Here is a 16,635-nt window from a genome sequence, read left to right as displayed (position 1 = left end):
GCACGTATGCTTACTTACTTGCTTGCTTAAGGTTGTCCATCGTGTCCGATGATGACGGTCCTTCTCTATTACTTGTGAGTCCTCATGTGACTGCGTAGTCCAATCTGTGCTTTACACGTTCTGCCACAGACTGAACAGACATGAGCACTGACTGGGGGTGTGGTTGTGGGTCTGGCTTCATGTCTTCTCTGGCGCTTCTTGGTCCGTCGGTCACCTCTGTCCTCCTCAAGCTTATCCACTCCTTGATGGAGGAGCTGCCGCCAGATGGAGCGTTGAGCGGCAGTGTCCTCCAGCTGGGTCGGGTTCAGGCCGCACTTCTTTATGGCAGTCTTTAACTGGTCTTTGTATCGCTTTTTTGGGCCTCCTGCCAAACGACGTCCATGATGGAGCTGGCCATAGAGCACCTTACGTGGAAGGCGCTCTTCTGGCATTCGTATGACGTGGCCTAGCCAGCGGAGTTGGTGCTGCGTGACTGTAGCCTCCACACTGATGCAGTTGGTCTTGCAGAGTATCTCGGTGTGGGGGACTCTGTCCTTCCAGGATATCCCCAGGATGCATTGTAAGCACCTGATGTGGAAAGCCTCAAGCATCCTGAGGTGGCGGCTATACAGGGTCCACGCTTCACAGGTGTAGAGCAGGGTTGTCAAGACAACAGCCAGATAAACTGCTACCTTAGTATGGAGCTTAAGGTCCTTGTTCAGGAACACCCTTCTCCTGAGTCTGCCAAAGGAAGATGAGGCCTGTTTGATCCGGTTTTGGATCTCTCTGTCGATGCTGCAGTCGTCAGAGAGAAAGCTGCCCAAGTATTTAAATAATTCCACTGTTGCAAGTGGCATATTGGAGATGGTGAAGGTTGGGGGATGGGATGGAGGAGTGGATGCCCACTGGCATATAACCTCGGTCTTCGCCACGTTGACAGAGAAGCCCAGCCTCGCATAGGCACTTGCTGCGGCTGCAAGGGTAGCCTGCAGTGCCTCCGGTGTGTGGGCCACAACTGCACAGTCATCTGCGTATTGCAGTTCAATGACTTGCTCAGATGTAAGTTTTGTGACTGCTTGAAGCCTTCTGATGTTAAACAGGTTACCATCGAGTCTGAAGTCCACAGTTACTCCACTGTCCCTCTGGATCTTCTCATGGAGCAAGAGTGTCACACACAGGAGAAAGACATTAAAAAGGACTGGAGCGAGGACACATCCTTGGCGCACACCAGTGCATACCTTGAATGGTTCCGATTCCTGGCCACCGATAGTCACACGTGATGTCATCCCTTCATGAAACTGCCTAAGGAGGTTGGCAAACTTCCGCGGACAGCCGAACTTCAGGAGGATATCCCAGAGGAGCTCCCTGTTGACCGTGTCAAAGGCCTTCGACAGGTCAATAAAAGCAACAAAGAGGTCCTGGTGCTGTTCTCTGCACTTTTCCTGGAGCTGCCGTGCTGTGAACACCATGTCCACCGTGCTTCTGTTTTTCCTGAAGCCACATTGTGACTCAGGCAGCAGGTCTTCTGTGATGTTCTTCACCAGTCTGTGCAGCATGACTTTGGCCAGAACCTTGCCGGCAACGGCCAGAAGTGAAATGCCACGGCTGTTGCCACAAAGGGACTTGTCCCCTTTGCCTTTATAGATTATACACACACATACACACACATAGCCACACATACACATACACAGCCACACAAACATATACATACACACACACACAAATAGCCACACAGACATGTACATACACATGCACGTATACATTTACACACACACACACACACACACACACACACACACACACACACACACACACACACACACACACACACACACACACACACACACACACACACACACACACACACACACACACACACACACAGTCATATACATACAAGCATACACACACATAGATATATACACTGGCTTGTTCACCTGCATGCTTGCTCTGTAGTTTTTGGGGTTAGTTAGCGGTAGCTTAGCTCAGACCGTGTTCGGATCTCGAGATTTGGGTCGATCGCTGCTCGTGTTTTGGTCGGCTCCGTGTCGGTTTTGTGTTTCGTTTGTCGTTTTTGTTGCAGATTTCCAGTGCTTGACGTGTGCTTGCGTCAGACTTGACTTGAGTGAGTTGTTCAAAAATCATCTCTCCAACATGGATCTGAGAACAGAATTTGAACGTGCTGTGAAAGGCACGGAATGGAAAAAGTTGGCCTCCACCCTCGAGGAGGTCATACAAGACATGTTGGGAGACACGCCCAATTCTCCACCTCCTTTATCGGCACCTCCTCCTCCTGTCTTCCCGGCTGAGCCTAACTTCAGCACCTTCCTTCCGCCAGTCGGAAGTCATACCAGAACAATCGATGCGTATTTGCCTTTTGGAGAACTTCCTTATGCGCAAACATCTGCAGTAAATACTGCTGCAATCACCAGGGAGCCAGCTCACCTATCCAGGCAGGCAGGTGTTCATAGCCAGGGACAGGTTAGACAGAGAGTTGAGGGTAGGGGCATCTTTTCATACAGATTTCAAACATTTGAATGCATCATGACAAGCTGTCAAACATCAAAATATTTGCTTCAGTGTTAGATTTAGAACAGGAAAGAATGAACTTAACTCATAAATTGAGTTGGTGTTCATCTTTTAGTGAAGGAAAACACACTGTTCGTCTCCAACCAAAAGTAGGAACATTCAGATATGAGTAATTTTATTTTCATCCAAAAGATTTGAGGTTTTAGAAGAGTTGTTTCATACCTGCTGACCGTTTCAGTTGTGAACTCCAGCCTTGTTCACATCAGCATTTTGAAGAAAGCTGGAGTTCACAGCCGAAACTGTTAGCAAGTATGAAACAACTCTTCTAAAACCTCAAATAATCTGATGAAAAGAAAATGAATATTACTTCAAAGAAGATTAAATGAATCTGATAAATATAAAAAGACTCAGATGTTGTGACTAAATCAGTCTCTCTCTCTATATATATATATAGATATATGTCTATGGGCGAGACGTTCTCATCTCATCTCATCACGTGACCCATTGTTTACAGAAGCGCAAGGTGCGTTCCATTTACCTCGGATTCTTTTTTTTATTAAACTTTATTTCAATTTCAGAAAATACAATAACATTAAAATAAATGGCAGACATCATTCAATAAACAGAAACATACACAGGCACAGTGGCGTCGTTAGGCCTTTTTTAGTGGGGCTGAAGCCTCCCTCAAATATTCTTAACCCCCCCTAAATAATTTGGTGTTTTATTTAGCTTTTTTTTTTACTTGAAAAATGCAGACCAATTCAATATAAAGACGCACGAATATGAGTTTAAATAAATAATAATATAAACCTGTCACTATTCACTTAAATATGATCATAAATCTGTTGGTCCCATTCACTTTACAGTGTTAAAGGAGCTTGAGGCAGGATTGAGGCAGGATTTATGAAAAAAATCTGTATACATTTTAAGTTTTCTAGTAATAATGTCAGATGAAGCGTTCCAAACCAAAAAGAATGAGCCCTCTACCGTATCTCTCCGTTGCCTTGAACAGGCTGTGAGCTGCAAAATGTGCTGCAATTCGGACTCCGAATTTCCCGCGCTGGGCTGCGGATGTGACGTCACATGACGCTGCATGCACGTTCTCTCCGTTCTCCCGTGCCGGCTTCACTGTTGGCTGCAGTACCCCCAACGGCCGTCGTGGTGAAGGGTGGCGCTAGAGAGTCTCATTTCTTAAAAGGAGCCTCATGCTCCTTTAAGGTAGCGTCAGTGCTTCGTTACCCAATCCGTTCCAGTTGTTCATAGAGAACGCCCACATTACTGAAAATCCAGTCCACGTTTTCACTGCCACTTTACACTCCGCTGCATCTACACATACGGACACACTAGCTACTGCTGCACACAGCCCGACAACATGGATATACGCACGTTTTTCAAGAAAGTAAGTCTTCATCACTGCTGGTAGTAACAATTAGTTAGCTCCAGCCTCCAGCTAACAGCAGAGAGTCCCATGTAATTAATGAACCAGGTGCTCCCCATGTTGATAAATAAAAACCTGGCTAGCACACTAAGTTAAACTGTTAGCATAATGTTGATTTCTGTCACTTGTTTTAGCTCTGAAAAATCGAGCTGATCTCATTCAAGGTGTGGTTATCATCAGTGGAAATAATAATAATACACTGCCAATAATCACTCCTCCATCCCTATTAACCTGTAGGAGTCAGGGCAGAGGAGCACAGAGTGAGAGGGGAGAGACCTCTACTGGAGAGGGAGTAATGGATTTCACAGGATGGAGTCATTTGTGATGCAGACAGTCTGATTAGAATTTTATGGAACTTAATATGGATATGAAATATGAAACATTTCAGTCATGGTACACCATATAAGACCATATAAGACTTATTTAACTTGAGCTTTTATTTAAGAGAGTCAAGATTAGAAAGTGGAGAGAGCCAGGAGATGAGTCAAATTAGCCTGACCCAAATATTTTTGAGGGTTCTCTTTTAATCTTACTTGAATTCAAGTAATTTAGTAATATTTTTCAGGGCTTTAAATTGCAACCATTTCACATATGCACCCAAAATGTAATCTGTGTAACTTCAAAATATTTGGGAGCAAAACATTACTGTGGTGTGTGAGTGCGCTGCGTCGGCTGCACTCCTGGCTGCGTCAAACAATGGTTCAGAAAAGACTTCACAGTCTTGCAGTCATGTCTGTTGAAAAAGACACGCTTTAGCATCTGAGTCACAACAGAGTGATTGACCGATTTGCCACTCTTAAAAACAGACGGCATTCTTTGATGCTTCCACCCACCAAGTAACTGGTGATTGCAGCCATAAAAATGATGTACTTTTTTATTTTCAGTTTTTTTCTTGTTGTTAATGCAGCAAACACATTTCCTGTGTTTTCTTAATACTGTATTAAAAAAACAGACTGAAATAAAACAACAAATCTATTTGTGGCCTAAGATGTTTAATCTGTCCAAAAAAGTTGAAAAACAATTTCTCAGTCTTTGTTTTCTGTTTGTGAAATTTTGTGCTTGTGCGCTACGTTCGCTCATATCCTGTACATCTCTTGGGGGCTAAGCCTCCCCTGTCCTTAAAACCTAGTGACGCCCCTGGTCTTATCTTTAAAAAAAAAACTCAGAATGTGCATCCCTAATCAGAGGTTATTCACAGCTACATCGTACACCACTTTTACCCCTTCTCCCCATAAACAGGTCACTGACAAAAACATACAACATGCCTGGCACTGATCTACCAGGCTATGGTTATTGTTAGCTGTCGTTAGCTGTTGTTAGCACGGCCTTCGTTGTAGTTCGCATATACCACATGAAAAATGTAAATTACACTATAGCAGCATTTCAAGCAAGCTAAAGGCTGTTTTAATTATTATTACATTACATTATTAATTATTATTAGATTTGTTACGTAGACGCCCCATCGAGCGCTGAGCCGTATGTCAACGTCGCCGCCATATTAGATGTGGCAAGACTGCGCTGTAAACTAATACAACTTGGTTGACAGAAAACAGGCTGTTAAAGGTGTAAAGATACAAAAACTGAAAAGTAGTTATTCTCTTGTGATATTACAGCACTAAAAATTCCAATGAGAAAATGTCAACAGAAATCTTTCAAACAGGAACATTTTTAGATATTCACCTGCTCCAAATCAAAGTTCTCCTGTGTGAGAATGACACTTTGGAGGGTCCAGGCCAAACACCATACAAAATACCAGATATACCATGCTCTTCTGTCTCTGAGGGTCTGCCTCTTCCCACGAAACTGTAGTTCCGGGTCAGACTGACCCCCTTTGATGTTTGGTTTTCAGGAATTCCCACCCACAACCTTTCAGAGAAATTCAAAGTTGAAGAGCAAAGTTCTGACTATCCCAATATCTGCGTGTTTGTAAGCAGAGATGCATTGCTGGACTTCAGCATCTAAAGTTAGAACATGCAACCAATCAATATTAGTTAACTTGTAACAGCTGATCATTTGTGAGGAGATAGCATTGGACTCCCAGAGTCTTTCGCTTGCAGTCAGACCTGATCATTCTAAATATTTAATTGTCCTCTTCTGAATTTTTTTAGACTATCATCAAAGGCTATAGAGATTACAGGTCATCCATCTACCACATTCATGACATCATGACGCCCCCTAGTGCTCATTTTGGAGTCTAAACCTGATAAAATCCCTTCTGTGACTTTATAATTAAAGCAGACAGTAAAACACTGTAAAGATTGCATAATTTCTTGTCTGGATGTTACTGTCTTTTAATTTAACCACTTCAACACACTGAAACAGTACAACTGTTTATTTCCACCTGTAGGTACAGTAGTAGTAAACAGTAAAATAGAGGGGGTTGGGGAGAACGCCACCACTGTGAAACTTCAAATAATGTGTATTTAATTTTAAAGCTCTCAACAATCAGGTTTAAAATTTCATGCAACACACACACACACACACACACACACACACACACACATTCCAAAACACAGAAAACTGGAGGTAAGTATTGTTTATTTCAGTAAGTCAACACAGAAGAAGGTTGAAAACACAGGAATATCATGTATTGTATTTATGATCTTTGTGACAATAATACTTTATAGTAAAAAACTTTGAGCTGAAGGAGCACATCAGGACCCACGCTTCCACGTTCATCTTTGGTAAAGGATTAAACCTAGAGAGAATAACAGAAATTAAGATTTGTTGAGGAGACCTCAATTATAGTCATGTAACAACAAAAAGAAATCTGCATACCTAACGTGTAGATCCTGATGGTGGGCAATTCTCTGTTGGTAGGGTAAGATGCAAAGAAAATGGGAAAACCTCAAGTGAATTCAACTGTGTGTGTATATATGGAGTACATCATATGTTCAAATGTGTGTTCTCCCTTTCTCACCTGCTGCTGGGGGAGTCAAGATGGACTCTCTGGGGAAACCTTGGGACAAAGCGAAGGTTTTAAATTTCTGGATGACCTCATTCCGTGGCGGCCTCGGAGAGCGAGCTGTGTGCAGACACATACGGGCAGACAAAAGACAAATAAACCACTCTGACCCTGGAGTTGAGCCAAAAGTAACACGTCACAACTTAAAGGTGGAGCGGCTGAGGTTTTCAAGAATCTTTTATTTTCACCGGTTCAAATCATTTTCACGTTGTGATATTAAAGGAGCTGTATGTAAGAGCAATAATAAAATGAATCATAAAATGACCCCGATATGTCAACAGACATTTAAAAATCATGTTCATTTCAAATACTTATGTCACTGACAACAGCACTCAAGCCAGGATATTCCAGTTTAAAAAGAGGAGTTGCAGCCCTCAACTGATGTTTTTTTTTTTTTTTTTTTTTTTATCCTTTATTTATACAGATAAAACACTTGAGTCCGAAGACTCATTTTCAAGTGTGACCTGTTCACATCCACACAGTTGCATAAAACATAAAAATGAGACATGACAAGATATGACAGGACATAACACTTGAAACTGATGCAGAGTGGAAATGACAATACACTATAACCGTTAAATAGCTGAAAAATAGAGATATCAGGTTAGTACACTAGCCCCAGACAAAAATAAAACTTGTAGAACACAGACTAGCTTATGTGCTTTAAATGCTTAGCTGCGGCAGAGGTCATCTAGTGCAAGTACTGGATAAAGATGCACTCTCCATGTCTCTAAGCAAAAGCTTAAAACTAGCAAGGGGAATCAGGTTCGTCAACTTCAGACTCTGTTGCAAGGAGTTCCAAGCGGACGGGGCTGCAAAAGAGAACGCCCTTTTGCCTTTCTCTGTGCGGACCAAGGGGATGGAGTAAGTAATGATATCCTGCGTACGGAGAGCGTATCTGGATTGCTTGCGTGAAAAGTAGACAGAGAGGTAGGGTGGGAGCAGACCAAGAATGGATTTGTAAATGACAGTGTACCAGTGGAGGGTTCGGCGGATGGAAAGAGATGGCCAGTTAACCAGACAGTAAAGCACACAATGGTGTGTAAGTGGTTTACAACCGGTTACGAAGCGCAGCGCTCCATGGTACGCAGCATCCAGAAGTTGGAGACAGCTTGCAGATGCATTCATGTAGAGGACATCACCATAGTCCAAAAGAGGCAAGAAGGTGGCAGTAACCAGCCGTTTCCTAGCAAGAGCTGAAAAGCAGGACTTGTTTCTGAAGAAAAAGCTCAGTTTCAACTTCAGTTTCTTCAAGAGCATATTGATGTGAAGTTGGAAGGTGAGAGTGTCGTCAAGAACAACGCCAAGATATTTGTAGTTTGACACAATCTCAATAGGTGTACCCTGACGAGACACAATGCCAGGAAGTGCCGCTGACGCCTGCTTGCTGTTGGAGAAGAGCATGACCTTGGTCTTCCCTGCATTCACCACCAGTCTAAGCTGAGACAACTGGGACTGAAGGGTGTCAAAAGCAGTCTGTAGAGACTCCAAGGCACGGGAGATGGAAGAAGCAAAGCAGTACATAATTGTGTCATCCGCGTAAAGATGAACAGCAGCATTTGAGGTTGATCCTATTTCATTTATGTAAATGGTGAATAGGGTTGGCCCTAAGACCGAACCCTGTGGCACCCCATTAGAGGTAGTAAGCATGTTGGAGGACAGATCACCAAACTGCACAGCCTGTTTACGCTGAGACAGGTAGTTTGTAAACCAGCCAACAGCATGGGAGGAAAAACCAATGTCCGAGAGGCGCTGACATAAGATGGAGTGGTCGACGGTGTCGAATGCCTTTGACAAGTCGACAAAGAGTGCGGCACAGTGGTTCTTCCTGTCCAAGGCCTCAGTGATGTCGTTGACCACTTTAAGAGCAGCGGATACTGTGCTATGCTGCTTCCTAAAACCAGACTGCAAGGGTGAAAGGATATTGTGTAAGTCCAGGAAGTCCTTGATCTGTACATTGATTAATTGCTCAAGAACCTTAGCAAGAATAGGAAGTTTGGAAATTGGCCTGTAGTTGTTCAAACATTTGGGGTCACCACCCTTCAGGAGTGGGACCACAAAGGCAGATTTCCATACCTCTGGGATCTCGTTGTTGGCGATGGATAAGTTAAAGATGTGCGAAACAGGTTCTGCAATGAAGTCTGCAGCAAGGCGCAGAAAGAAAGGGGGAAGATTATCAGGACCTGCTGATTTCCTATGGTCGAGCTCCCTCAGGACTTTCCAAACATCACCAACAGTGAGATGGCACAACGAGAAGGAGTGATGCCCAGGGAGACTACCGGAGGCCATCCCCAAAGGAGGAGGAGAACTGGGGGGTGGAGAGTTGGCTCCTGGCAAGGAATCAAATAATGAACCAGAGGCTATAAAGTGTTTGTTGAAGCAATTAAGCATCTCTGATTTATCGAACACTGGTACTGAGTCATGGATGATATGAGGAGGTAGCTCAGCAGGGCCAGAGTTGGCAGAGAGAGACTTAACAGTCTTCCAAAATCTTCTAGGATCATTCAAACTGTCAGTAGAGCAGGAAAGATAGAAGTCATTTTTAGCTTTTTTGATGGAGGCAGTAAAGCTATTTCTAGCCTGCCGAAAAGAAAGCCAATCGGTTTCAGAGTCGGATTTCCTGGCAACAGCCCAAAGCCGGTTCCTTTCGTGAAGGAGAGAGGACAGCTCGCTAGAGAACCAGGGAGTGTTCCGACCTTTAATCCTGAAGCGCCGGAAAGGAGCGTGCTTGTTAATGAGATAGGTGAAACTGTCACAAAAGTAGTTCCAGGCAAGGTGAACATCACCAATCAGGAAAATGCGGTCCCATCGAAACTGCTGCAGGTCGTGGAGGAAAGCTTGCTCTGAGAAGTTCTTCAAATCTCTCTTGTGAACGATACGGGGCTTAGAACGGGGGATTTTACAATCCCTGATAGCTCCGATCACACAATGATCACTGAGATCATTAGCAAAAACACTGGATGCCGTGAATTTGTGGGGCCTGTTAGTGATGAGTAGGTCAAGAAGCGTTGATTTGTCCGGTCGTTTGGGATTAAGCCGAGTGGGACCTTCAATGATTTGAGTGAAATCAAAAGACAGGCAATGGGCTTTAAAGTCATCTGAAGCTGAGGAGAGCCAGTCCCAATTTAGGTCCCCTATGAGGACAATTTCGTTAGAATGAAGCTGAGACAGGAGCTGCATTAAAGAAGACAGTGTGTCTGAGGGGGCTGATGGAGGCCTTATGGAGGTTTATGTTGTCATTTTTTGTTTTGGCCTGAAGCTCCACCCTCCACCTATCTCCCAATCACCAAGTCAGTATTGTTTCTGAAGCTCCACCCTCCACCTATCTCCCAATCACAAAGTCAGTATTGTTTCTGAAGCTCCACCCTCCACCTATCTCCCAATCACCAAGTCAGTATTGTTTCTGAAGCTCCACCCTCCACCTATCTCCCAATCACCAAGTCAGTATTGTTTCTGAAGCTCCACCCTCCACCTATCTCCCAATCACCAAGTCAGTATTGTTTCTGAAGCTCCACCCTCCACCTATCTCCCAATCACCAAGTCAGTATTGTTTCTGAAGCGCCACCCTCCACCTATCTCCCAATCACCAAGTCAGTATTGTTTCTGAAGCTCCACCCTCCACCTATCTCCCAATCACCAAGTCAGTATTGTTTCTGAAGCTCCACCCTCCACCTATCTCCCAATCACAAAGTCAGTATTGTTTCGGCATCCGGGTTGCCAGCTCGGCTCTAATTATCGCAGCCATGGCAGCCTACGTTCCTGCTGCATTCTGCAGCCTACCTGGCAACCTCTGGTCGGGGGGAGGAGGGGGAGGGTACACGCCGCTCAACAATATTTTGAAAGTGAGTGCAGTACCAGTTTTGGCCATTTCTTACAGACGGCTCCTTTAAATAGTTCAATAAGTAAATATAACTACAACAACAAAAATAAAACATCTGTGGAAGGGCTCTAAATAACACACCCAATTTTTTCGCTTGGTAGTTATGTCCACTCTGATGCTGTCAGTTTTAAAGCCAGCAAGCAGCAGCGGCGGAGTGAATAAGGTTGAGGAGGAACGTAAATCCAGTTTACGCTGAAAAAGAAGTCTGTATTCGAGACAGCTAGAGTCAACAAAACACAGATGATGTTAACTAGAGTTAATATCGGTGAAGCGATTCTTCAATGGTGCCCTGTGGGTTAATGAAACAGAAGAGACTGAAAAATGATGGCACGCTGAGTGGTTTTTGCACTGTCATATGACCTTTCTGATGAACAGCAAAGGTGACATCGTATTCAGACTTAGGTTGAAAAAAATGTAAGTGTTGGTTTTTGTTCTTCCTTTTTTCTTTTCTTCGACTCTTAGCTCAGAGACCTTTGTTTGCAATGGTCATCCTCACATCACTGTAGTCTCTGTGTTAGATTCAACAGGCTAACGTCTGTAGCGTGTAGCAGACAATCACTACCTTTGGTTTTCTGGGTTTGTCGTTTCCGCATCTTTTTACGATGTTTTGACCTAGCTTCTTTGTGCTGGAATTGTGTTTCGTTTAAGCAGAAAAGGCCTTTCCAGTTTTGTTTATCTTGCTCCATGTGTATATTGGATCATGCTGTGCACAATTGAAAATGCCTTGAATGACCGGGTTGACAGTATAAACATCACCAACCTCATAATAATGGATCCTTTATTTCTGGATATGCAAATCTGTGTTCATGTGTTCTGCAGGTGTGGTTTTGATAGAGGCAGGGAGGAAAATTCACCTCATTCTTGGAAACTGTCTAGGCTTCACCTACTCTACCTTTAAGACGAAGTGTAAAACTTAGTCCATTATTGACTCACCATAAAGTGCCACCTGTGTGTACTCTCTGTGAAAAACCTTGTGCTTGAGAACCAAAGCATAGTCGGTGTAGTTTGTGTTCACCACCGTGATGTCCTTCACCATGTTATGGCCTGCAGAAAAAGATAACGTACAAGGGAGAAACAGTCAGCTGTGAATTTTTATTTAGGATTTTTTGTTTTTGTTCTCATGTTGTTGAAGCTGGATTTTGAGATTATTTTTTGCTGCAGAAACTAGGCCAGTTTATGTCAAAATAATCATAGAAGAAGCACCTGACTTCTAATTTGTTTCATTTTTAATAATCCAACCTTAAAGACTTACGTGTGCTGAAGTAGGCAAACTGTCCAGGCACATTGGTCTTGTTATACTTGTACATTTTAGTAATACAGCCGAAAGGTCTAAACAACAAAGAAAAAACAAAACAATGTGTTCATAATATAGAATAGAATAGAATAGAATAGAATAGAAGACTTTATTGATCTCCCAGAGGAGAAATTCAGTCGTGCAGCAGCCAAAACACACACACGCTTTATACAAAATATTTAAAATAGAAATAACCAATAAATAGTTAAATAATAAAAAAGAGCAATATAAAAAGTATAAAAAGAGTATGTACAAGAGAGAAAAAAATAGTAAACATCAAAAAAACGGATAATATTTACAAAATATTTACAAATATTTTCAAAAATACGTGAGGTATTTAGTGGTTATTGCACTTACAAAGAGACAGGTTTATTGCACACGGGTGGCTACAGTTGCTTATTATACAGTCTGATGGCTGTGGGGATGAAGGACCTGCGGTAGCGTTCCTTCTTGCATCTCCACTACTTTTGGCCATTTGTTCCCTCAAACCTGTCCTTTCATGTCTTTGTACTGTATTTTTACACCGTGACCCTACGTATCAGCCTTGGACACACAAACTTACGTGAGTTCCCACATTGTGAGGTTCACGTTGCCGCTGGACATTGGGGTGATGATGCCCATAGACGCCTTCACTTTGTCTCTGAAGGGGATGAAACCTGGAGAGTCGTAAGCAAGGCCCACCCGGTACCATGTCCCTGCAAACTAACACACACACACACACGCACACACGCACACACACACACACACACACACACACACACACACACACACACACACACACACACACACACACACACACACACACACACACACACACACACACACACACACACACACACACACACACACACCAAACAAAAAAAGCATAAAATACACATGAAAACACTGAAAATTGCTCTATTGAATGGTTATAAAACAACGAAAGTTGTAATTAACTGGAGCAATAGCATTAGGTCATCTGTTACTTAAAAGGTCATTCATTAAAAGATCTCCCATAGGGGGCACTGTGGCGCAGCTAGAAGGTCCGGGGTTCAATTCCCGCCGGGGACTCTGTGGGTGCTGAGTGTATGTTTACTCCCCCCATGACGTCAGCACACACACCCTGGGTGGAGTTGCCAAAGGGCATTTCTGTGTGGAGTTTGCATGTTCTACTCGTGTTCCCTTGGGTAGCTAATGTGAGCTACCCAAGGGAACCCTGATACTTAGGTAGGACCACTGGGTGAAAAAATGGGGAAAAAAGAAAATCAGGGTTGTTAAAAAAAGAAAAAAAAGCATAAAAAAAAAGGTCTCCAATAAAATTTAAAGAAACATAATACATTAATTGAGCATATGTGAACACAGCTTTATAAATAAATACAATTTCTCTACACATTTAATGGTTGGGGAGGTTTTCTTTCTCTAAAGAATATTTTAATGTTACCTGAAATTTTCTTAAAAACAGCAATAGCAAAATAAATAAAATGCTTTCACATCAAAATGAAAAATATGAATCCCCTGTGTTAGTGACAGGGCTCTTAAAACATAATCAAGTCATTGCATGTGAGCTTTTACTGGTTTTACCAACATTTCAGTGCATTTCTTCAGAAACGGTACCTCATTTGGATATTTGAACATAAAAGAAAATATGTTTTCCTCTGAGTGATCAAGTCAGATGTCACTGTACCAAAGTATTTACGTAATTTTAGTTCAATTAAATACATTCCAATTATAATCTGGTAAAATCCAATTCATTGTAACACATTTATAATCAAACTTACAATTCAAATGCATATAAAGCCATTCATAAAAAAGCAGTCCAGCTGGGGAATGTAACAGATTGTATCAAAAAGAGGCTCCATTCAGGTCATTTATATTAACACTGGGTGCTCTGTGGGAGCAAAAGCCACTTTCAGATGCAAGTTTGGTGACTCGTTGAGTAATTAAGGCAGCAAGGAGGTTTATGTGGCATTTAAAGTAAACTACAGGACCTATTTTTGTCCCCGTGTTGCTCAGTTGACCAAATACAGCAGCTGCCCACAGCATTTCGTCATATATAGAGTCTATACGGCTTTACATGAAGACTCCTGACAGACCTAACGGCTCCATCAATCCTATGCGGACAATACGACTATTACTTTGACCTGATTCAGACTTTGGAGAAAAAAACAGATTGATATTGAAGGGTATGAAAAACAAACTCCCAGCCAAATGGCCTGTAAGTGACCATTTAGATATTTGACAAGCCATTCATAGTGGCCAGTCAAGTCAGCCACGGCAAACAACACAAACATCCTTCTAACTGAGCTCTGCAGCATCACCTAACATAAAACAAATAATCACCACAGTAAAAAATAATTGTCACTTCACTCAACATTGTTGTAGATACATTCACGTCACCAGTTTTACCTTCTGCAGGTTGAAATCCTTCTGTGGCTTCACATCTGCATTTACCATCATAACACACAGTATCACCATGGCAACAGAGATGACTTTGGTCCTCATGGCTGCGGGGAGAAACAAACCTGTCGCATGAACGCGTCAAAAAGGAGTGAAAAAAGGTATCTGCGCTGAGTCGAAAGTGAACTGAAGCAGTCAACAGATGCAGAGTGGCAAAGCCTGTGGCAATATTTACTTTTCCTCCCGATCCACCCACCTGGTCAAGAGCCAATCAAGGCGAAGGATCAGTGAACAGGCATCAAGTGTTGAGGATGTGTGGCTCCAAAACTTGCTTCGACGTCTCAGGCACACTGTAAGTCATGCTTGTGGTTCACTTGGATCATCAGATGCTTTTCTCAAAAGTCACGACACTCGTGAAACCACAAAGTCTCATGACTTTTGGACAAACTATGACTGACCAGCGACTTCTGCATCCAAGCTCTGCTGTTGTTTTAAACAGACTAACTGAAGAAGACTTCATTCACTCCGTTTTTCAACTGATGTTTGATGTTTGTGTATAAGATGTAAGCTTCATTTTGTCGTCTCAATATAGAAAAAAGACCTAAAAGTAAGGGATAATTGACAAAACTAAAGCTGAATAAAGTTTGTTGAATAACTGCAAACCGAGGCTGTGTAAATGTTGAATGTCGGCCAACAGTGCAGAAAGCAAACACATAGTTAGAACTCAATATTTACTGTTTGCAGGACACAGGGACTAGAAAACCCAGTTTCCTGTAAAACTAAGGAGAGTTTTAGAAAAAAAAGTTGCTATCCTTTCTTTTAAAAGCACAAATTTAACTCTACTTTTGACCCAGTTAGGATCTTTTCTCTGAAAGAACCATTCCAACTTCTGCATGCAGAAGTAAGAAACGTCAGACTAGTTGAGATGGTTTTGATGGTATTACAAAACACGTTAAGATAAATATTTTTAATGACGATAACCTGGAAATTCCCTTTCAGGAAGGCCAAAATTTACAAGTATATTGTCTGGAAAAACAGTTGAAACTATTTACAGTTGAGTAATACGATTTTATTAGCCCCCTTACAAAATAGTGCTTGTTTTCTAAGTGTTTTCCAAGTGATATTAACCAGAGCAAAATAAACTGAACACAGCTTTTTGTAGACTTCGTAGTTTTATTTTGGATGCTTACACTATTTTATATTCCACTCAGAAATGAAGATATTGTACAAAACACACAAACTGCCAGGGTCAAAATTATTAGCCCCCCTCACCCTAATAGTCAATTGTGTATCCTTTTTGCTGTATTACTGCCTGCAGACGTTTGTTGTAGTTTACAACAAGTCTCTCACACTTCATTTGAGGAATCCTGGCCCATTCTTCTTTGGCAAATCTCTCCAGTTCCTCTAGATTTGATGGGTGCCTGGCATGGACATGTTTCTTTAAGTCACCCCACAGATTTCTCTTGGATTTAAGTCAGGGCTTTGTGCAGGCCATTCAATGACATTCACTTTGGTCGTCTGGAGATAGTTCTTCACCAAGAGGGAGGTGTGTTTAGGATCCTTGTCATGTTGGAAGATGAAGTGACGTCTCAGACCCAGTTTCACAGCTGACTGCCTAAGGTTCTCTTTCAAAATAGCCAAATACTTTTCTTTATTCATGATTCCATCCACCTTGACAAGATTTCCTGTTCCAGATGCACTGAAGCATCCCCACAGCATAATACTCCCACCACCATGCTTCACTGTGGGGATGGTGTTCTTTGGGTTGAATGCCTGTCCTTTTTTTTCTCCAAACGTAAGCAGTGTCCCTGTGGCCAAAGAGCTCTAGTTTAGTCTCGTCAGACCATAAGACACGCTTCCAGTATGAATAATCTTTCTCCAGGTTGTCTCGAGCATACTGAAGTCTGGCTTGAAGGTGCCTCTTCCTCAAAAGTGGGGTTTTTCTTGGTCTGCACCCTCGTAGGTCATTCCTGTGCAGAGCTCTAGTTATGGTCTTCTTCGAGACAATGATTCCTGATGTGGCCAAGTCATTTGCCAGCGCCTTGGAAGTTAATCTGGGGTCTCTAGACACGTCTCTCACCAGTTTCCTCTCCAGTCTCTCTGAAATCTTTCTCTTTCTACCTCTGCCAGGCTTGTTCTGCACTGTGTTGCTGTCTTTGGAGCGTTGAATGATG

At 42.5% G+C, this 16,635-nt stretch overlaps 1 protein-coding gene across 1 annotated transcript; it reads right to left on the bottom strand.

The window, feature by feature from the left end:
• Positions 1-6,467: 6,467 nt before the first annotated feature.
• On the bottom strand, positions 6,468-14,659 carry ptgdsa (prostaglandin D2 synthase a). Its single transcript, XM_061734301.1, has 7 exons — positions 14,471-14,659; positions 12,648-12,787; positions 12,044-12,120; positions 11,725-11,835; positions 6,867-6,971; positions 6,725-6,756; positions 6,468-6,644 (listed from the first exon to the last, which is right to left on the bottom strand). Exons 1-6 carry the CDS (start codon positions 14,564-14,566, stop codon positions 6,725-6,727), a joined length of 561 nt encoding a protein of 186 aa, XP_061590285.1. The 5' UTR covers positions 14,567-14,659; the 3' UTR covers positions 6,468-6,644.
• Positions 14,660-16,635: the final 1,976 nt, after the last annotated feature.

The sequence above is a fragment of the Cololabis saira genome, chromosome 11 (genome assembly GCF_033807715.1).
Source record: "Cololabis saira isolate AMF1-May2022 chromosome 11, fColSai1.1, whole genome shotgun sequence".
NCBI lineage: Eukaryota > Metazoa > Chordata > Actinopteri > Beloniformes > Belonidae > Cololabis > Cololabis saira.
This window is presented reverse-complemented; position numbering and strand designations above follow the sequence as displayed.